This window comes from Ipomoea triloba, chromosome 12 (genome assembly GCF_003576645.1).
Source record: "Ipomoea triloba cultivar NCNSP0323 chromosome 12, ASM357664v1".
Lineage (NCBI taxonomy): Eukaryota > Viridiplantae > Streptophyta > Magnoliopsida > Solanales > Convolvulaceae > Ipomoea > Ipomoea triloba.
The window spans coordinates 27978810-28001619 of record NC_044927.1 but is presented as its reverse complement, the minus strand read 5'-3'; the positions used below and the strand labels follow the sequence as shown (position 1 = coordinate 28001619).

The 22810-nt window shown below is 40.6% G+C and overlaps 2 protein-coding genes across 9 annotated transcripts; both read right to left on the bottom strand.

Annotated features, from left to right (window-relative positions):
* Positions 1 to 944: 944 nt before the first annotated feature.
* On the bottom strand, positions 945 to 5087 carry LOC115998069. Of its 7 annotated transcripts, none has more exons than XM_031237536.1 (8): positions 4675 to 5087; positions 4541 to 4578; positions 3780 to 3918; positions 3312 to 3443; positions 3009 to 3158; positions 1728 to 2894; positions 1471 to 1640; positions 945 to 1377 (listed from the first exon to the last, which is right to left on the bottom strand). In XM_031237536.1, exons 1-8 carry the CDS (start codon positions 4756 to 4758, stop codon positions 1230 to 1232), a joined length of 2028 nt encoding a protein of 675 aa, XP_031093396.1. In that variant the 5' UTR covers positions 4759 to 5087; the 3' UTR covers positions 945 to 1229. The 7 variants fall into 7 exon arrangements, with proteins under 7 accessions (XP_031093396.1, XP_031093395.1, XP_031093397.1 ...); XM_031237535.1 differs by lacking the exon at positions 4541 to 4578 and adding an exon at positions 4393 to 4484; XM_031237537.1 differs by lacking the exon at positions 4541 to 4578 and adding an exon at positions 4393 to 4484 and having other exon boundaries at positions 4646 to 4777.
* A 617-nt stretch (positions 5088 to 5704) lies between these two features.
* On the bottom strand, positions 5705 to 22801 carry LOC115998059 (DNA topoisomerase 3-alpha). Of its 2 annotated transcripts, none has more exons than XM_031237519.1 (24): positions 22454 to 22801; positions 22073 to 22251; positions 21907 to 21979; positions 21555 to 21677; positions 21294 to 21415; positions 21137 to 21209; positions 20926 to 21042; positions 20645 to 20734; positions 15320 to 15499; positions 15068 to 15196; positions 14344 to 14418; positions 14060 to 14149; positions 13838 to 13942; positions 13130 to 13164; positions 12374 to 12503; positions 8868 to 8920; positions 8688 to 8787; positions 8165 to 8203; positions 7641 to 7719; positions 7451 to 7522; positions 7179 to 7247; positions 6772 to 6948; positions 6341 to 6461; positions 5705 to 6258 (listed from the first exon to the last, which is right to left on the bottom strand). In XM_031237519.1, the coding sequence occupies exons 1-24, from the start codon at positions 22730 to 22732 to the stop codon at positions 6006 to 6008; spliced, it is 2763 nt and encodes a 920-aa protein (XP_031093379.1). In that variant the 5' UTR covers positions 22733 to 22801; the 3' UTR covers positions 5705 to 6005. The 2 variants fall into 2 exon arrangements, with proteins under 2 accessions (XP_031093379.1, XP_031093380.1); XM_031237520.1 differs by having other exon boundaries at positions 22073 to 22171; positions 22454 to 22659.
* Between the last annotated feature and the right edge of the window lie 9 nt (positions 22802 to 22810).

Sequence of the window (22810 nt, the reverse complement as noted above, 5' to 3'; positions counted from 1 at the left end):
TCTCAAAATGATTGATTTGAGTTGGAAAATTGAGATGTAAAGACTTGAAAGTAGCATTTGTCTCGTATTAGAATGAGAAGTGAGTTTGAACTAATATATATGTTCGCCAAGAATAGTACAATTTGGGTGTTCAATTGACGTTACAAAGCTCTTAACTGCGATACACACGATTTAAATTTTTCTTCAGAAATTATTTTCTAAAATTTAAATCCAACTATTTATATTTATTATATGTATATATATATAATTCAATAAATGCTTTTTTTTTTTTATGCCGAGTGATTTTCGATCTAAAAGAGCATTCTTCACGTATAAACTTAAAAAAATTGGACAAAAGAGAGTGAAATGTCAAAATGAATGTGATGGGCAGAACTACGTGTTTGTACGTGGACGGCTATGATGACTTGTGGAGTTGGTTTTGATTTGAAAATTGGCTGGATATATTGGACCGGTGGACGGGTGAAATTTCCGCGATGACGATTACGAAAGAGCAGTCTAATGACGTCTAGTCAACGAGCCTAAAAACGCTGAATCGTCGTGCCGTGTTTCCTCCGTCAATCTAGCCTTGCCTTGCCTATACCTCACGTCCTCACCCATTATTTCGTGAGCGTCGGGATTTACGATTAGTTATGGACGAATTTCTTTTAAAATAAAAAGTCAATTATGCTTAGATAGAGATATAGATGTGTAAAAATACATCAATCGTTTAACAAATTTCCACGCTAAAAATACATGGATCGCTTATTATGTCTCAAGATATAAGGGTATTAAAATACATAGGTCGAGTATAAAAATAAATGAGTCATTCATTATATCTCAAGGTGTAGGGAAGTAAAATATGCATTCTTAATCGCCATTGTCAGGGATCAAATCCAGGTCACCAGCGTGACAAGCAGGAATACTCACCACTATACTACAACGACTTGATGTTAATTGGCAATAACTAATCGTATAAGAAAATTTATCATTGACGGAAGCTTGCTTGTAATGTAAACCATTATACATTCAAGTAGTAACTAGCTCTAACAACATAATGTTTCTGTTTTTCCCTGAGCAAAAAACTTAAAATTTGATATCTCAAGGAGGATAACAGAACTTATAAAATCTAGAAGCATGCATGTGTGTACGTACAATAACACTAAAGTAAAGGGAGTAGAAACTATCAAAGTGAATGCAGCTCAGATGCTCAGCACCAAGAATATATATATATATATATATATATATGCATACTAGTTCTTGAACTTCAGCTTTTCTGCAGGATAAATCCTATCTCTACCTCTATTTTGTCCTTCCCTGTAAGAGATATCCTTGCCTTTAAACTTCTTAGTTTGAGGCAGTTTCTTGTTTGCATCACTGCTTTTCTCTCGGTCCCTTCTACTGTTATGAACATCATTCATTGCAAAGATAAATAAAAGGAGAAGAAAGTCGATTTTTTTTAATATGGGCATAGAGGTTGACAAAGAGACAAACCTGAGATGAAGCACCAGAAACATCATGCCAAAAATTGCGGTGCCTTTTGCAACTGTATGCAGAAATGGCCTTCGGTGCACTTTGTCCTTGGAAGCTTCAACATCTGTCTTGTCATTCCCATTTGGAACATTTTCTGCCAGAAAATCCATGTCTCTATGCTTTGTGTCAAACTGTATACCAGAAAACAAGAAAAAAACTCAGAAATATAGTTTATAGTCAAAGACTCAAAGGATATGGGTGTAAAGAGGGCCACTTGCCTCATTTGAATCTTTGACTGGAATGTAAGGATGCTTTTCTTCTAGAGCTTCATAAGAATTTGGATGAGCAACCAAGTTCTGATTGACACTAGACTCATCTAATAATCTGATAGCAGACGGTGTAAAGAGGGCCACTTGCCTCATTTGAATCTTTGACTGCAAACTACTAACGCATCCGTCCTTTAACTCACCTGAATAACTATTGTGCAATCTATGATTTATTCCAAGTTCGGTGCCAGGATCTGCATTGTTGTCATCTTCACTTTTATTATTGCCTGTGAGAAACAAGGCACCGGGTGGATCTCTAAGACACTCCTTTGACGCTGATTTAAATTCATCGTGACATTGAGATCCATTTTCATCAGGCAACAGACATCCATCATCAGCAACATCCCGAGCTTTAGGAGTTTTTAATAAACCTCTGTCCTGGGTACAGCCCTCATTATCCAGCAATGCATTGTGGGCATCTATGTCAAAGTGGTCATCGAATTCCAAATTAAGTGCCCGACCTAATAAAGAGCTCATGCTAGCTGTGGATGATACTTCCAGATCTTCAATATCATCAGAGAATTTATTTCCACATCCATCCACTGAATAACGACTTGACCTTGACCAATGAGAATCAACGCCCATAAAAAAGTTAAAAATATTATCTTCCCCTTCCAGTAAAACAGGGCTATTGCCATCAGCTCCACCAATAACTGAATCTGAAAATGCTAGATAATCAGAGATATAATCTCCTTCAGCTTCATAGTCATATATAGAATCCTGGACTGATGCACAATTCCCCATATTAGGGTCAACATGGTCGAAATGCATTATGCCATTGTCAAGAGGACGCCTTAAATCATCACTTTGATGTAATTTTCTTTGAGACTTGACGCAAGAAGACGAAACTTCATCCTGTGACTGGTGATGGTTGAACCCATTATCATAAATGTGCTGATCATGGATATCAGAGTGCAACAAACTCTGCTTCATGCTGCTCTTTGTAACATCCATACACACTTCAGGGGAATTCTCACACTCTGAATTCAGAGGAGCGGTATATTTATTATTGTTTGTAGACGAGCAATAAGACTCTTCTCCCATATACTTGCTTTCTGCTTCATCAGATTCTTCTGAACAAGAATCATAGTTTTTATCACCTGCTTCGGTTAAATTTTTCTACAGCACATAATGGTATGTATTAGTAAACCTCAGAGTAAGGCTGCATGTATGCCTCAAATACGCAAGCTCATACATGCTGATGGCTATGGCGTTAATCCCTGAAGAGTATACCTGCCTAACTTTCTGTCTTTGATCTTTATATGAGCTGTAACTGGATGAACTTGAAAAGCTACATTGCGATGTCTCCAAGCTTCTTCTAATGCCCCCCACCATATCTTTTGGCATGGCTACAGTGTATGTTACCATATCAAAGTCTGGGACCTATCAAGGTAATGATCTATTATCAGTAAATTTGCGATTGAAGCTGAAAGGGGAAAGCATTTGCATAATGACCTAAGAAAGAACTGATCAAGAAAGTCTATTGAACAAAATAAAACACTCCATAAAAATTTGCACCTACATTATTTGTCTTACCTTTAAATGTTTTGATCTGGCTTTTGTTGATAGTGCCCTTATGCAAATGCACACTTTCCGAACATTTCTTTTTTCAACGACATCTGATGGGGAGAAGAGATCAATACCATTCAATCCCAAAATTTTGCAGATCTACACGAACAGGGGAACTGGTAACCTTCACCACCACAACTTATTCTCATTGAAAGATTAAAGTAAAAAAGTCATTTAGTTTCATGCTACTGTGAATAGCAACCTCAATCTACCCAATGGTCAAGGCCACCAACTATTAATCAGTGGATTTTCTTATCCCATTATTCGACAGATCAAAGCAATGCTATAGACACAGACGACACACAGTACTGCTATCACTAAAGACCAAAAAACGTTTAATGAAAAATGAACCCCTCCAAGGATTATCCTATAGCAAACCAGTTGAGATGAACAGCTTTACCAAGATAAACATTGAATATGATGAAGAAGATTAACCTTTAGAAAAGAGTCAACATTAGAATAAGGCCTGTATCTCCCAATGCTTTTCCGGGAATCAAGTGGTTTATACTTTAAACGTCTAAGCTCTGGACACTTTGCCAACAACATATTCCATACTACTTTAGAGACCTCAAACCTGCAACAAGTCCAACAAACATAACTATTATTTGATAGAAGAAAAGAAGTTCTATTACAGTAATTTCTATTTTTTTATTTGAAAAGAATGAGGTCAAAAGTAAAAGAGCTTCCCTTTCATGAAAGTAAAGATTACAAGATTAACATACATGATGCACTATCATATTGCCATTACACAAAGATCAACTTTATAGCAGCTCTATGTGACTAACTGACTATGCCCACCTAAGCATGGTATTAATTGTTAACTATATTTTGTTGCTAATAAATAACTTTCTTACAAAAGGATATAACATTAGCAACAAAACGCTAGATAAACATAGCTGCAACCATTCTTGGCAATGCCTATATAGAAAATCCATTTTTTTTGTTCAAAAACAAAAATAAATTCATTCTTTATCCCAATATTCTAATTTTTTCCTAATCCATAGAGTATGCCTTATCAACAGAACAGATATAGATTCCAAGAACATACAGAAGATCTCCATCAGCCAGCAAATCAGAAATGTGTGACTGCTCATTCAATCTCATATTCAGAACTTCCCCAAGCCATATTCTCGTCTGAGTCTGAAGTTCAAAAAATTTAAAAAACAGAAAGAATATCAAGATCGAATCAGAATCACCTTATATACAGCATTGAAGAATCCATATTTGCAAGTTTCTGGCGAACAACGCTCAACTCATTACTGTTAGATAAAAAGATAGCTACAGGAAATATATACATATACCGATGGCGATGGCGAGAAACAAGTTTGACCTGTAAGAAGACATCGTCGAGCTCGCGGAAGCTGGATTCAGCGGAGATGGTAGAAGAACCGGCGGCGACCTTCCGGCAGCCCATCCCAAAGCTTTGGGAAGAGGAAACGAGCAATCAAAGAAATACAAAAAGAAGCAACTACCACTTTAGTACTGTGTACTGCTGCTGTCAGCCGATTAAAATCAATAAACTAACAGATTTATGAAACCGATGAAGAATCAAATTAAATGAAAGTTTCTTAGTCGGCGGAGCTATCCCGTCAAAGTGTATAAACAATGGGTGTGGAGTATGGAGTATTGGTTGCTTGGTCTGCACTCTGCAAGTTCACCCGAGTTTATTGCCTGAATGAGAGTCGAATCCCAATTGTCAGAGAAAAGGTGATGCAATTTCTGCCATTCTGGCATTTTTCTAGAGGCTTTTTGTCTTTCGCTGAATCGCTTCGCGTAATATAATCATATTTTATTTTAGTAAGAGTAGTGCCACGCGGCAATACCATTCAAGTAGGGACGCGTAAATATTTCCACATTTTGTATCTACGTAAGTTTTATTTTAATAACAAATAAATAAATAAAATAAAATCAAGATGGGTATAGTCCAGTAGTCAGTAGATAAAATGTGAAATATATTTGTGTACAAAATGTTCGTAAAATTGATGATAGTTACTCCGTCTATTGCTGGCGAACCTTACTGTTGGGTCATCTACCAACAAGGTATACCCACACGGATTTCTTTGCAAATTTCTGTCTAAATTTTTTTTGTAACAATTGAGTATTATTTATGTTTATAACTCAAAATTGAGTTCGTAAATCCAGACTTATAAGTGGTGCTAATATTGATGTCATCACTTATAAGGAACTTATAAAAATGTTTAATGTTATTGAAAGAGAAAATATTCAAGAATGACAATAATTTTAATAATAACAATTTCATATTGATCTCATTACATCTCTTACTGAATATACCATACACTAAATGATTAGACGTCTGTCTTTTAATGCAAATACATAAGTAAAGCATGGAATCTGAAATATTTTAGTTCGAAATAATATATTTTCTATAGCCAACATTCAACATTACAAAGCCATTGGTTTTCGAGATATTGCTCTTGAGTGCTCCTTCCTTGAGCAAAAGCAATAACACAAGAGAGACAAGAAACCAAATGTAAGTTGGAATTTGCAATCCCAACCAGGATGTTGCAACAGTAAACCAGAAATGCTACATTAAATTGAAATCATGATGAGATATTGTATATAATTGCTTGCTAACTACGTTGATCAGCTAGCTAAATACAACATGAAGATTTTAAACAGGGAGGGTGTCGTCAACTTTCATCAGCGACGACTTGGGCAAACATTCGCTAAGTGCGATGGATCACCACATACAAAACAGCAACCGGTGGTTGGTTCCCCTGTTGCCGATACGAAGGTAAAACCATTAGCATGTGTGGCAGTGGCACCACCCCTGCCCCTGCCTCTACCACGGCCCCGGCCTCGTCCGCGCCCACCCCTCCCGGAATTAGACCCCAAGTCGCTAGTATTTTCGGAGGGGGCTCCTCCTCCTCTGCTCACGCCATCTTCCTCCCATCTGCATTACAAGCAACAAAATTCATCAAAATATACATTAAAATATTACTTCTGTAAAAGGCAGAAATTATAGCTAATCATACACGAAAAAATTGCATTCTCGGGACTGGCAAGAGTAGAACTTTCTGCCCCTATTTTTTGCAGTGTTGGCGGTTCGTAGAGCACAGGGAGCACCGCAGGAATTACAAGGAATGGATGGTACCCCTGGTTTAAAAAAAATAAAAAGAAGATTAGATATGAACTCCAGTAGCAACCTGCAAGTGCATTAATTGTACATCAATGTCTCAACTAATGTATGAGTAGTTTTCAAAAAAAAAAAAAACTAATGTATGAGTAGGGGCGTGGCACTTCTTTAATCGACATGTCTGTGAAACAATAAAGCAATATCCCACTTATTGTGTCACCTAATCAAGTAAACTTCTGCAGGGTGCTAATTGGCATCGATCTTGTACGGTGTAATTTTATATTTGTATATACAATTGAAAGTATGTGGGAGGGAGCTGGGCAATCAAACCATTTTGTCGGTTAGCTTCATGGGACTGGAACTGGGACTGAGCAGAACGCCGATTGGATGCTTGCGAGGGGCAATCATTTGATGAATGCCCTGTTTGCCTACAGTATAAACAAGAAGCTTGCGGTCTAGGATTGCTTCGCTGGGCACTAGCGGAAGGTGTTGTATGGCCCCCTCTAGCTGGAAAAAGAACCACAATAAGGATACCCAATTTACTATCTAAACCAGTTAAGATGCCAAATAATTATCCCATCTAAAACACAAATAGAATAATTGATCAGGTGCCAAATGAAAAATCATTATATTTTGCCCCATCTACACCAATTGAAGCATCGTTTTCAGAGGTTCAGTTGTCAAAAGAAAGGTCTCTCAATCAAATAACTAGATACTTAGGAAAGAGAAGTTTGTACTATTCCGGGAACCAGTTCCACAAATTTCTGCCAACTGCTTCAGAGTATCATCACAGCCACCAACACAACCTGACATGAAACAGAAACACTCAAATATGGAAATGTTCTGCATTCCGATGTGGTAGTACATTCAATTATTCAGACAAGAAAATTAAGGAAAACTGATGTTCAGCCCAGGAATATAAATAAATACAGACAATTGGTTCCCTTGGATGTAACAAAAGAGAATGATTTACTCATCCACCCATATCTCATACAAAATTGTAGCATACCTAAATGTTCAGCATCGAAATTGGGTGGTATAGATAGACGTCGAAATTTAAACCGAATCTTAAAAACAGGTCCTGTAAGCCATATCCCAACATCAGTCCTAAGAAAATTTGAAGCAAGATGCATTCTTGAAGGATAAATCTAAGTGATTCAACAACCAAATATAAGTAATTTGAATGTTAAGAGACAAACCTGGAGTGCAGATGCTGCATATATCTTGGGTTACAACTGCTTCTAATATGCACCCTGGTAGCCAGACTGCATTTCTACACTGAGTAGACATACTTGAAAAGTTAATTAACAAGGACATTTGGTCAAACATAGGTTAGCAAAAAAATAATTGTTAAATTATTCTATACTTTACACTGAAAACATTAAAAGGCAGTGCAGTCAAATCATGTCACACATAAAAATGACATGGACTAAGCTGGACAATCATCAAAAGTGAGTCCACTGTAAATTTTGAGTTAGGAACAGATATTGCCTAGTTTGCATCAATGAGGTGATGATACATGTATGATCATGATAAGGATGTGAGCAACATGAAAGAAAGGGAAGGAAGCAACACATGCTTAAATATGGTGGAGTGGACACAACAGTAAGAAATATTGTGAGGATTTTATCTTTAGAGTTCCATATATTTTCAACAATCATGAAAATGAATTGTTGATAGCTTCTTTAACATATGAAGGCGGTAACATAACATGAGCACCTACCTGTGGATAACCCAGGCAACCAACCATGAATTTTCCATCCTGCATCATAGGAAGAATATCACAAAAAAATAATGAGGAAAGAAGATAATTCTGGAATTCAAATCCAAAATGAAGAAGAGTTTTATTTAAAATAGCAGACTGCCAGAGAGTAGATAAAAGCCAGCCTATCATGGCTTCAAATTATCACAAACAAATACAGAGTAATATACAAGCAAATTGAAGCAACTAAAACCAAGGACAACATAAAACCAATTTGGTACTAACATTTGAGTTTAAGAGCAAATATGAAGAGAGCCAGCCACCCCACAGAAAAAGGCTTTAACTGATTTTTTTTTTGAAGTCAGACCTATCTGTGGGGGAAAGTAATTTTTTTTGTCTAATTTTATTCATTAAAAGATATTTTCAAGGGCTATAGTATGATTGAAGGTACAGTTGGGGAAATGTATTGTTGATGGCAAGAGAAAAATTAACCCGACAAGCTTGTGGTGCTTTAGTAGTTAACTCAGAATGGTGAATCAATTACCGTTTTCTGCCTGAGGACCATATCTGATTCCTGACAAAGTCCACATCTGCGAACAACATCTCCAACTATATGTTGCTCACTAGCGTTGGATCTGTTTGATCTGCATAAACAGAGAAAATAAAATAAACACTTAAAAGTTGGGAGACAGAATGATTGTCACTCAGATTGGTGAAGGCATACCTGTCAAAGAACACAGCCATTGCCTCAAATAATTTTACTTTGTTTACTCTGGCCTGTGAAGAATTTGGTTTGAGCACAAATGGACAAAAATATAATGGTGACAGAATATTTTAGAAACTGAGAAGAGTACACATATTTCAAAGATAGATAGGTACTTTATACATGACTGCTATTGCAATGAGTTAGCATCACTACAAATAAAAATATAACACTAGCAAATAAAAGCTTCATGCTTCACACCATTATATATCCATCACTTGTGTTCTGAAAATAAAGATATGGATCCTTTACTCAGAAAGAGAAATGGCTCAAAAAGATGGCTACAAATTGTAAACAATATAAAAAGATTAAGCATGCCCTAGAAATTTTATAGCCACTATCCACTTTACTACAATTTCTCATTGCAAGGTTTGGGAAATGTTATAATTTAATATTGGGCTAAGATCACTGAACTGGACTATAATGCACATGGGCCAAACCATACTAAAAGATTGAATTCAACCGATTAGCTAGTCTAACCCATAGCCTTATAAACCCATATTATCTTTCTTATTTTATCAATGTGGGACTCTTAACACTCCCCCTCAAGTGGACAACCGGGCCATTTTGAATCTAACCGGTTGACCACTTGAAATTGGATCGGACCCTCCCCCTGAAACGAAAGCTCTGGACGCCACCAAAGTGGACCGAACAAGCGGGCTTACAACACCCATACGAAAGCTTGGACGCCACCAATACCCATAATCGGGTGTACACAAAGTGGACCGCACACCACCAACCCATAACCGGGTGAACACAAAGTGGACCGAACAGGCTCTGAAACCATGTTAAACAATAGAATAGCAAAACAAAGTATTCGTATATATATGTTCTGTGTGTAAATGTACAGGAGAGTAGAGCTATATATATTAGTGTAGAACTAACCCTAGCCACAGGTTACTAACACTAAAACCTAGGGCTAAGAGTAGATATCTCAACTAACCCTTATATCTCTAACACCCCCCCTCAAGTTGGAGCATAGATTTCAACATGCCCAACTTGTTACATATGTATCACATGAACCATAAGACTCCAAATCTAGAACTATAAGTCTTGAACCTTCGAACCATGCTGTGCCAAGTCAGTCCACAATGCACCTTGTCCGCACCAACAAAGCTTCCACAAAGCTACAAACTTGGCCAAACACCACAACCGCAGCGCACCTGCCTCTCACACCCCACACCCTTATCACCGCTGCTTAACACCGCAGCGCACCAGCCTCTCACTCCACAACCCTTATAACCGCTGCCTACCACCAGTGTTTTCCCGTTTTCTTGTTGCGTGCACACAAACTGGTTCCTCCTGAACCATTCTTCAGCCGCCGGCCTTCCATAATAGCCACGACATATGCCAGGTCCACACCACCCCTGGCACCTGTGCTGCCCATCACTGCAACACCCCTGGACTGCCCCCAACTCTCACACCTTGGCACCACTCCAAATATGATACTAACCTCATTAAATTAACTTAAACAAGTCAGAAAAATACGATAATAAACTTTCAAGACTTATTGACACGATAAACCAAACTAACTCAAAACAAATAACCTACTGCCGAATTATTTATTAACTTCCAGCTTCCACCCCAGCAGCCACACCATAAACCTAATAACCTATAGCCCAGTTATTCCCATCTTCAACACTTCAACATCAACAACACCCCCACCAACCACAACCACAGCCACTGGCAGCCACCACCAACCACTGCCGGAAAGCTTCACCGGCCACCATTGCTCGCCACTGCTGCGGTTCTTTCATGGCCATACAGGTGTTGGAAATTGCACTATCAACACTTTCAACGATAACAAAATCTCCACAAAAAAGGACGAAGGGCCAACAACCATCCACTACTGCTACTGGAGCTTTGGTGCTATGCTGCTGCGAACCTGGGGAAGCCGGCGAGAGAAGAGGGCTATGCTGCTGCGAACCTGGGGAAGCCGGCGAGAGAAGAGGGGAGAGGGAGAGCGAACCTGGGGAAGCCGGCGAGAGAAGAGGGGAGAGGGAGACTTGACGGTTGGGATCCGGCGAGAGAAGAGGGGAGAGGGAGACTTGACGGTTGGGATACGGCGAGAGAAGAGGGGAGAGGGAGACTTGACGGTTGGGATACCACCACTCCAGATCTACCGGTCTTTTAGAGACGTTGGGATACCACCACTCCAGATCTACCGGTCTTTTAGAGACGAGCGTACCAGACCAAACCTCGACCGGAGCAGCCGCCGGAACAGTGCACACGCGCCAACAACCATCCACTACTGCTACTGGAGCTATGCTGCTGCGAACCTGGGGAAGCCGGCGAGAGAAGAGGGGAGAGGGAGACTTGACGGTTGGGGCGAACCTGGGGAAGCCGGCGAGAGAAGAGGGGAGAGGGAGACTTGACGGTTGGGATACCACCACTCCAGATCTACCGGTCTTTTAGAGACGAGCGTACCAGACCAAACCTCGGCTGGGGAAGCCGGCGAGAGAAGAGGGGAGAGGGAGACTTGACCTGGGGAAGCCGGCGAGAGAAGAGGGGAGAGGGAGACTTGACGGTTGGGGCGAACCTGGGGAAGCCGGCGAGAGAAGAGGGGAGAGGGAGACTTGACGGTTGGGATACCACCACTCCAGATCTACCGGTCTTTTAGAGACGAGCGTACCAGACCAAACCTCGACCGGAGCAGCCGCCGGAACAGTGCACACGCGCCGGCGCGTGGTGTCGGAGACCTCGAACTGCGGCGGCGCGTCAAAACTCCGGTGGCTGCTCCGCTTCCTCCGGCAGCGTCGCCTCCCTACTCCGACCAAAGCCCACTCCCCACTCAACCTCGCTTTGATACCATGTTATAATTTAATATTGGGATAAGATCACTGAACTGGACTATAATGCACATGGGCCAAACCATACTAAAAGATTGAATTCAACCGATTAGCTAGTCTAACCCATAGCCTTATAAACCCATATTATCTTTCTTATTTTATCAATGTGGGACTCTTAACAGGAAATATGAGGCAAGGGAAAAGGCAAAATGGAAATTACTCTTGATAAACACATAGAGAAGCATCTTGTTGCAAATACTATGGATATGGACTTTTAAGTGCATATGCATTAGTTATTTGCTACCCTTAACAGTAATAATTACGGGGTATAAACATGCTGAGATAGGGAAGCATAACCAGAAAAAACATCACTAGCAGATAAAAGAAAATGATTGAAAACTACGACATCCAAAATGCTAATCTTCAGCACTATTGGCATTCATACATTAAGAATTATTGCCTGATCAAAAGAAAAGCAACACTAGGTTAGCATTCTTAGGCTCCAAAAGAACAATATTGCAATACTAATAATTAAATATTACTCCCTCAGTTTCATTGATTCACCACTTCCAATTTTGCAATGTATTATTAACTTAGTCGCCTAAGAAAACTTATGATTTCTGTACATATGTTTTTCTGCTCTACAAAATATTGATGATAGATTGACTACTCACTTACATCTAGAAAGCAAGCTTTCATTTGCTGCAAGCAGGTCTCCAAAACCTCAGTTTTTCCCTTTGTGCCAATACTAACTGCTTTCATATCATGTTCCATCATTGAACGGAGATATGGTTTCCACAGTTCATAACTGAAAGAAACCAGAAAGTGTTATTCATACTTTTCCATATAAATGTCTATTATGAACTGCAGTTAGAAAGAGGTGGAGCAAAAAAAAACTTCAATTGAGAAAAGAAAAAGAAAGGAACTCCATTAAGCAAGTTGCCAAACTTGCAGCAAAAACTCTTACATATTCATGGGGTAAGAATCTTTCTTATCTAGGATCTTTAAAGCCATAGACCTTTTAAAGTTCATTTGGACACCTCTGGAGGCGAAACCTATGGCTTTAAAAGATCATGGAGTAAAAAAGTTTAATAATTTATGGGGTATATATGAATTTCACAACTTGCAGACCTCTTACATACTAGATGAAACTTCACATTCTATATGAGTGTTTAAAGGATAATTACAATGAAAGGACACTAAAAGAGGAGAGGCACTAGCTTTCTATACCGTATCAGATGATAGGAATTGATAATGCTACACAGGAGCATACCACATCAAGTCATCACCATATAATTAGATCTCATTACTAAAGAGTCCACAATACCACATGTGAATATTGTATCAGCATTCGTTAATTTGCACCTTTCAATATTACATAGGACAAATTATGAATCAAAATTTTAAAAGGATGAAAAAGGTTGTATTTCTTACCCCATGTCATCATATCCCATTACCAGAGCTTCCCCCTGCAAAAATAAAAAATAAAAAATGCTCATGATCTATACAGACACTTTCTTTTTAGGAAAAGAATAAAAGATAACCAAAGAACTAGCCAATTGAAACATTAAAATAAAATGAACAATAATAATACACTGAATACAAAATATAATGACAATTTGGACATCGAAAGTACCACCAACATGCTTCTTTCTCTTATACAAAACCTGCTTTGTTAAATCGGGTTGAGAATCCACAATTGGATAAGGAAAAATTAAGCATCCAAAATTTGCCTCCCAAGCCCCAAAATAATTAATGGCCTATTTAATAATATAACTTATAGAAAGCACCACGGAAAAAGTGTAATAAAAGCATCCTACATACATGACCTACTGATATATTCCCCATAATTACTTGTATGCTTTCACAGAAATACTTACAGAATTTCCAATCTCTTCAAGTAGACATAGTTTAGGCCCAGAACTTCTACTTAATGTCATATTATATAATTGGAAAAGTGTTATGATACTGCTTCTTGCAGGAAGAGAATGGGATTTGAATGTGAACAAGCACTATACACAGTGATGACTTCTCACAGCTAGTCACTTTTGAACAAAGAAATGCATAGGAATACAAAAGGGAACATAAAATATCAAAAGCACTAGAGGTAAAGAGAATGCAATGTAAGCTGGAGAAGCTTACAAGTTTAGTTGGTGAGAAACGGGTGTTTGAATCTTTAGTCACATAACATCGATCAAGCAGTTTTTTTATGTGATCATGCATCGTTGCATCTGTGCCAATGCCTGCCTATCAAAATGAAAAATCAGTACAACACTAAACCAAAAGTGTAAGAAACCAAATAATCAGGAAAATTTAAAATAGATCAGATGAAACAACTCTATGTATGGCACATTCATGTCTTACCTTGTCCATGCAACTTAGAAGATCAGCCTCACTCAAAAGTGGAGGAGGTCGCGTAACTCCTGAATCAAGAGTCAATGTTGTTGGGGTAAACTGCAAAATTGCCATATCTATAAACAATTGACAATGTAGCACCACTGATAAAACTCTCATTGGTCATCCTCTATGGTTCCTTTTTTTAACCCAATGTTAACCTCAAAAATTTGTTGATTTACAAAGATCTGAAGTCAATAATAGGGCCACTAGATAAGTAATCTAGAAATAGATACAAGTATACAATGATGAACCTGCTGCCCAAAACTGTATGTTGGGATCACTGAACCCCCCCATGATTCATATCTGTAGACATCCAAGTAGTTTTTCTGCATAATATGACAAACAGTAATTTGAATTCAATGATGCATTAAAAAGGATAACATATAGGTACCTTATATATGTACCAGAGAGAGAAGCTATATGGATGCCGAAAGGTAATGACAGATTATCAGCTGATATAGTATAAAAAATGGTTGACTACTTAAATGCATGAAGTCATAGGTAAAGCACCATATGCCCCATAGCAAATTTCACCCAAAAAAAGGGGCAAACTTTGACATCCTTGAGCAAGAACCTATTGCATAACTTCTTACTTTGGTATCTAGTCTAGTTATAATGAAAGGAGAGGAAACTTTTAAATAGCTAAAGCAAACAAATGGAAATAGAAAAGAGAAATGATAAAACAAATTGTACAACATACTTAATGTTCTATCATGAGAAATAAAGCAAGGAAAGGAAGAAATAGCAACATGATCCTTGTTATCCACATTTCATGAATACCACCACAATGAAGCTAAATTATACATTTTCCAGTTCCTAAAAACACATATGAAGAGTTAACAGAATGAAACTCTTGAACACTCATAATCATTAACAAGCAAAAATAGTGTTTTCAGCCATGAAACAAGGTCAATAATAACAAACCAATCCCTGTAATGCAAAAGTTATGTATTGCTGGTGCAATCAGAAACTCACAGCAATTATCACTCTCCCACATGCTGAAAATGATTCACCAGCAATATCAATTTCAACTATGGTCTCAGCTCCTTTGGCTGGTTGAGAGACACAGGCCAGAAAATGGCGAACAACAAGTTCATACACTTTCTGCAAAAGATCTTAGATCATTAGTAAAGGAGTTTACTCAGATCAAATCCAACAGGAAAATTTAATACAACTCAAATGTTGCTTAATCCCAAGTTAAAAAGTGCTGACGGGATATGTACTAACATGGTGGTCCTGACTCCATCCAGGTTCTCCAGCTGAAAACCTAGTTGGGTGAATAGGAGGATGGGCCTTGTCATCATTCACTCCACCACTAGGGTCTCTCCACAGTCCTGATTCACGGTCCAACAAGCGCTGGGCATAAGAGCCCCATACTGGGTGACCACCTTGTTCTTGAACAATCATCTGCATCACAAAGAATTATTTCAAAATGATTGATTGATAAGAAATTGCAGCTACAGAAAAGGAATTGGAGATGTAAACATGTTTTGTAAGATAAAAGTTGGCATAGCCTCAGCAAGGTAGAAGCTAAAATGGGAATACCAGCAATAAATCCTACTCTTGTGGCATTTCCATATTTAGTTCGTGATTATCAATTTAACAAATTAAGTCCACAAGTATGTGCCAAAATTAGTCCCTCGGTCCCTTCACTACATTTTCTAAGGAAATACCACAATAATCAAGGGACTAAAAATGGAATTAACATACTTCACTATGCCACAGAAAAAAGGTTAAAGATCAAGTGCAAAATAAATGCAGAATATACTCATGTACTAACAATAATAGCATGAGATATTATGGTGCAAAGCAAATTGTTGTAGCATCAGCATAAATACAGCAAAATGACTGAAAGCAATAACAGATCCTAGATTTCAACTTAAGCTCTAATTTCATTCACTCTCATCATGTGAAGTAAACTGTTTGAAACTTCAATTGCCGAACATTAGAACTTTCTCTGCATGTATTATCTTTTCAAGCAATAACAAATTTATCCTGCTGGTAAATTTTGTTTTTCCTTATCAAACTTTCCTTGTTTCATCGTATTGATATTGAAACATTACCACTTCTCAAATAAACCACTGTTAGATGATTGAGGAAGAAATAATTGTTAGGATTATATTAGAGTTTGTATTCCACTAGGTTTCTTTTACTAGTTCTTCTATATCTATTGTACTCTCATTCACGATGTACAGATTATCAATAATATTCAATCCTCATCTGGTATCAGTTACCGGGTTTTCTTCAACTGTTTTTCATGTCGAACGTTCCCGATGTTGGCTCTACTGGCGCGTCTTCGGAGCGCACTGTGACGGCAGCGGCAGCCGCCTCACCGCCAATCATCGCCGGCAATTCGTTAACCTCAGCCCATCACTTTGTTTCGATCAAGTTAACCAATCGAAACTACCTTTTTTGGCGCACTCAGTTGCTGCCTTTCTTGCGTGGCCAGGGGCTTTTAGGTTATGTTGATGGTTCGTTGCTGTGCCCGCCGGAACCTCCTACTGCTTCTAGCGAAGCTGCCTCGGCTGCGGCTGTTGATGTTGATCCCTCTGCTGGTTCACAGGCAGCGCAAACGGCGGCTCTGCGCCTTGCTTGGCGTCAACAGGATCAGGCGATCCTCTCAATGCTCATCTCCTCCCTCTCCGAGGAGGTGATGCATCATGCCGTCGGTTGCTCCACTTCTCGGCGCCTCTGGCTTGCACTCGAACAGTCGCTCGGATCAGCAACTCGATCGCGTGCTCTCCGTCTTCTCGGACAGCTTCAATCTCTCCGGCAAGGAGACGCTTCGGTTACGGATTACCTGGGTCGAGCGCAGCTGTTGGTCGAAGATCTGGCGTTGGCGGGCAGACCCATCGGACTCGACGATCAGAATCTGTACGTGTTCCGTGGGCTGCGACCGGAATTCCGGCCTTTGGTTGCCACCCTGACGACCGGTGATCCAGTGACGCTGTCAGAGCTCTCGGACTTCCTCTCCGCCCAGGAGTTCATCTGCGCTGGTGATGGTGATCTGCCGTCGCACGCTGCCTTGGCTGCTCGTCGCGGTCGTGGTGGTCAGTTCCAGAACAATGGTCGCGACGGTGGTCGTGGGCGACGAGGCAGGGGTCGCGGTGGTCGTGGCCGTTTCGGTGGTGTTCGCTGCCAGATCTGCAACACGCTTGGTCACTCTGCTTTGGCGTGCTTCCGGCGGTATGCGCCTGCCCCCGGTCCGCAGGCTCATTTGGCCTTCTCTGATGGTGTGCCCGAGGATGCTGCGCCCGTTGGTTCGCACCACTGGTTTCCGGACACGGGTGCTACGCCCGTTGGTTCGCACCACTGGTTTCCGGACACGGGTGCTACGAACCACGCCACACCGGATCCATCTGTGCTGTCTTCTGCTGCTCGTTACGCGGGGTCTGACGTCTTGCGTGTTGGTGATGGCACAGGTATGCCTATAGTTAGCGTTGGTTCATCTTCTATACCTGTTAAGTCTCGTTTGTTAAATTTGTCTGATATACTTCTTGTTCCGGGTTTGTCTGTTTCATTATTGTCTGTTCACCGTTTTGCACAAGATAATTCTGTTTATTTTGAGTTTCACCCGACTTGTTTCTTTGTGAAGGATCTTACAACCAAGGAGGTCCTGCATAAAGGGGGCGTTTCGGGTGGTCTCTATTCGTGGTCAGTTCCGAGTCCTGGTCCTGCTGCGTTGGTCGCTGCCCGTGTGTCACCCGCGGTTTGGCACAACAGATTGGGTCATCCCCATGCTCGTGTTTTACGTAGTATTTTAGGTTCATTATCTGTTAGTTCGTCTAGTATTGGGTCGCACTTGTGTTCCGCTTGTCAGGTAGGGAAAGCCTCTCGGCTGCCTCTTCCTCGCATTGAGCGTTCTAGTAGTACTTTCCTTGAGCTTGTGTATACAGACATCTGGGGTCCTGCCCCTTTACTTTCTGCCAATGGTTATAAATATTTCGTTTTATTCGTTGATGATTACTCTCGGTTTGTTTGGTTCTACCCTATGCATGCGAAGACTGATTTATATGCCATTTTTGATCGTTTTCGTTTGCATGTTGAGCGTTTTTTCTCTCGTAAAATTATTTCTTTGCAATCTGATCTAGGGGGAGAATATAACAAATTGCATAATACACTTGTTTCACTTGGCATTAATCATCGCCAGTCTTGTGCCTATACCCATGAACAAAACGGTCGGGTAGAGCGTCGTCATCGTCATATAGTCGAAACCGGCTTAGCCCTACTGGCTCAAGCCTCCGTTCCTATGCGTTTCTGGGATTATGCATTTGAGACTGCGGTCTACTTAATCAACAGAATGCCAACTCGTGTCCTAAATAATGAAAGTCCACATTTTCGGGTTCACAAGTCACCTCCCTCTTATTCTTTTCTTCGGGTTTTCGGCTGTTTGTGTTTTCCTTTGTTGCGTCCATACAATAAGCACAAGTTGCAGTTTCGTTCTTCTCCGTGCGTTTTCTTAGGGTATCCTGAGGCTTATCGTGGTTATCGTTGTATGGATTTAACGACTAATAAGGTCTTTATCTGTCGCCATGTGCGCTTCGATGAGACTGTCTTTCCTTTGGCTAGTGGTGTTCCTATGCAGGATGATTCTCCGCTTGCAGACCCGTGGGGTGTGACTTCGGTCTCGGTTGGAGATATGATTCCTCCTGCTGTGCAGTCCCGTCAGACTCCGGTTTCTCAGCCTCCTACTGATTTGCTGCCTACTGATGGTTTACCTGCGGCTGTTGGTCTTGATTCGGATAGTTCTCGCACTGTTACTGCTCCGGCTCGGGCACGACCTCGTGTTCGGCAGTCCCGTAAAGGCCAGCCTCGGTCTCATGCGATGCGGTTACGCAGTATGTCTCGTGGCCCGGTTGCTTCAGTTGCTCAGGTAGCTCCATCTGACCCTACCTGCTATACTCAGGCTGTGCAATTTCCCAAGTGGCGTGAGGCCATGGATCTCGAATTTAACGCGTTGTTACAGAATCAAACTTGGCGACTGGTTCCACGTGTGTCTGGCATGAACGTCGTTGGTTGCAAATGGGTCTTTCGCACTAAGCGAAAGGCAGATGGTTCAGTTGAGCGGCATAAGGCTCGTTTGGTGGCGAAAGGCTTTAATCAAGTTGAAGGTCAGGATTTCTTCGAGACTTTCAGTCCGGTGGTCAAGCCCACCACTGTTCGGCTTCTTTTGTCGCTTGCTCTATCTCGTGACTGGTCTATCAGGCAGCTTGACATTCACAACGCTTTTCTCAATGGTAATCTTGCTGAGACGGTGTATATGCGGCAACCCCCAGGGTATGAAAACAAGTCCTTTCCTGATCACGTTTGTTTATTGCAGCGCTCGTTGTATGGGCTCAAGCAGGCTCCAAGGGCCTGGTTTACTCGGTTACATGATTTCTTGGTGGCTGCTGGGTTCCGTCCCTCTAGAACGGATGTTTCGCTGTTTGTTTATTCTTCTGGTGCAGTACAGCTATATCTGCTCGTTTACGTCGACGATATCTTGGTTATGGGGTCGGATTCCTCTCGAGTGAATGATCTTGTGGCTCGAATGGGTCGTGAATTCAAAGTTCGTGATATGGGTCGTCCTTCCTTTTTTCTGGGGATTGAGACGGTTCGTCACGGTGATGGTTTACTTCTTTCGCAGCGTCGGTATATGTGTGATATTCTGAACCGTGCCGGTATGGTGGATTGTAAGCCGCTGGCCACTCCGGTGTCTCTGGTTCAGTCTGCTGATGGTTCCACCACTCCTTACGCCGATCCTACACAGTATCGTAGTCTAGCGGGTGCACTTCAGTATCTTACTATTACTCGGCCTGATCTAGCTTATGCGGTGAATCGGTTGTGTCAGCACATGCATGCTCCCACCGCTACTCACTGGGGTCTTCTCAAGCGTGTTTTACGTTATGTTAAAGGCACAGTTCATTTTGGTCTTCGTATTTGCAAGTCCCAGTCCTTAGATTTGCACGCTTTTTCTGACTCAGATTGGGCTGGTGATCCGGCCGATCGTAAGTCGACGAGTGGTTTTGCTGTTTTTGTTGGGAATAATCTTGTTTCTTGGGTTTGTCGCAAGCAGCGAACTGTGGCGCGCTCGTCAACTGAGGCTGAATACAAAGCTCTGGCTGATGTTTCTGTTGAGGTGACGTGGCTCGTGTCTTTGCTGCAGGAGCTTGGTTTTCCTCCGGCTACTCCGCCCAAGCTATGGTGTGACAACTTAGGTGCTACATACCTCTGTGCGAATCCTGTTTTTCATGCTCGGACGAAGCATGTAGAGATTGACTATCACTTCGTTCGTGATAAGGTTTCTAAGCGGGAGATTCAGGTGAACTTCATTTCTACCAAGGACCAGCTTGCTGACATTTTCACTAAGCCTTTATCTGGTCTTCGATTCTCGTTTCTTCGTGCCAAGCTCAATATCTTCCCGGCCGACCTTGCGCTTGAGGGGGAGTGTTAGGATTATATTAGAGTTTGTATTCCACTAGGTTTCTTTTACTAGTTCTTCTATATCTATTGTACTCTCATTCACGATGTACAGATTATCAATAATATTCAATCCTCATCATAATGACTTACAGGCAAGTTAGCAATGCCATCAACAGAGAAGCGATCAGTCTCAGTGCGTGGGTAACTAATAAATCCTTGTTGGTAAAGATCCTCAGCCACCTAAGGAATAGGGGAATAGCAATTAAATGCCCTGAAATTTGAAGTATACCATGTAGCTCAACAAAATTGATAAAGAAAGAGTCATTCCTAATCCCAAGAAAGATACTTCAATGAAATCATAAGTATCAGCATCAACCAAGTCTTGTTAAAGATATATGCACTATAGACCACTGCTTAGCTTCAAAACTTACCTTCATAGTTTGTGCAGAACTCATTCTGAAATATCTTGATGCACGTTTCTCGAGCTCAATGGTGTTCAACGGGTGTGGAGGATATTTCAGCTTCTCCTGCTGCCTAACTTTAGTGACCTGTCCAAACGTAATGACTACAATTAGTTTAACAACTCATCCTGTAAATGTTGTGAATTAGCATTAGCTAAAAACAATATTTCATAGGACTCACTGTTGCAGTGGGTTCCTGGACACACATTTCATAAATAATTACTGCACATGTGTGATCAAACAAATTCCCACGCCTGTAAAGTCAAAGTCACATTTGGTAGTCTGATTTAAATTTGAGAATATAATCTTGTGTTAAAAATATCAATTACAATAATTACATCCAATTAAAGTTTGCAGTGCCCTCATCTGAAGTGTGAGTACAATTGATTGTCCAGAACTCTTCAGGTTCGTGAGCTTGTATCTCCCAGTACCGCTCAACCACGAAACCAAGAGTAGGGAACTGCAGTACACAAAAAAATTTGGATTACACCAATTTGCACATTATTCTGGAATAGCTGTAGCTTTATCTTCCCTTGTGTTGTTAAGTGTATAGGTAAGGTTAGACAACATGAGTGGAAACCAAATTAAAGATATGTTACCTGGCAAGGACCATAACTCAGGACAAGATTTCTGTCATCCGGAGCAGAATCAATGACAAATGTATCTCTCAAGAGCATAGTCTGAAATCTTGTGAAAGAAGCACCTATACGAAGATCTATCTCCTGCAAAGATTAGATATTAGACAGGGAGCCAATAGGAAGGCTTCAATTAGTATCAATTTATTATACTTATAACACTGCAATAAAGAGCTAATATCAACAATCTGGAACCATTTTCCAATTACCACTTCTAATCCAAGGCATGTAATAAAGGAAAACCTTTTGGATGGTAGACAAGTAACATAAGAAGAAATGACTTTGCAAAAATGCCCTGTAAATACTTTGTACTCACTTGTCGTACATCAACAGCATCAGAAAACAATTGATTGGGTTGAACAAGTCGCTCCACAGACTGGCGAATTTCCCTGGTGACCCCAGAATAATGTCAAGGATGGTAAGGCTAAAGTAAAGATAATAAAATCAGAATAAGCATCTGCCAGCTAGCAAGAAATCTGAACCTGTCAATCAGAGCAGAGAAACGAGCCCTCCACACTCTAAGGTTACGATTAGCTTGTTTACAGATTTCCAACACCTCGAATGCAATATTTTCCCCTTCCCTATCACAATCAAGCCATAGTATAAGCCATTGGCATTTTCGAGACTCTTCCTCCAGTGTCCTTTTGATATCTAACTTATCCTACAATTACCAGCAATGTGATCATATGTAAAAGATAGAATCCAAACGCTCCGGTAGAAGAAAGTATCATCATTTCTCGGAAAGGCAGATATTGACAGTTATGTGATAAAATCAAACAGAAATTGATATAGACACACAGTACAGTTCCTAAATCAAACTACAGAAGCATTTCCTGCAGTAATAAAAGTAAATTTTCAGTTACCTCCGGGACAGATTTCCGAACGGGGGCGCTAAAGAGATCGACAGGATCGCAGGAGTGCCACTTGCGGTATCGATCATCGAATTCGAGCTCCATGAGGTGCCCCGTGACTGAAGTGAAGAGCATTTGGCAGGGCTGGTTTAGGATGATGTAGTTAAACTCAAATATTCTGTTGTACACCGACCGACCGTTCCTCGACCTCATTTGGTTGTTCGACAGTATTCCCGCCACCGCCTTCGCCACAGACGGCTTCTCCGCCACATTCAGCACCCTTACGGCCATGCCGCCGCCGGTTCAAAGAATTGGCCCGCTAAGTTTGTACAATGGAGATTTCTAAATTCTAAAGATTGTGTTCAGTGG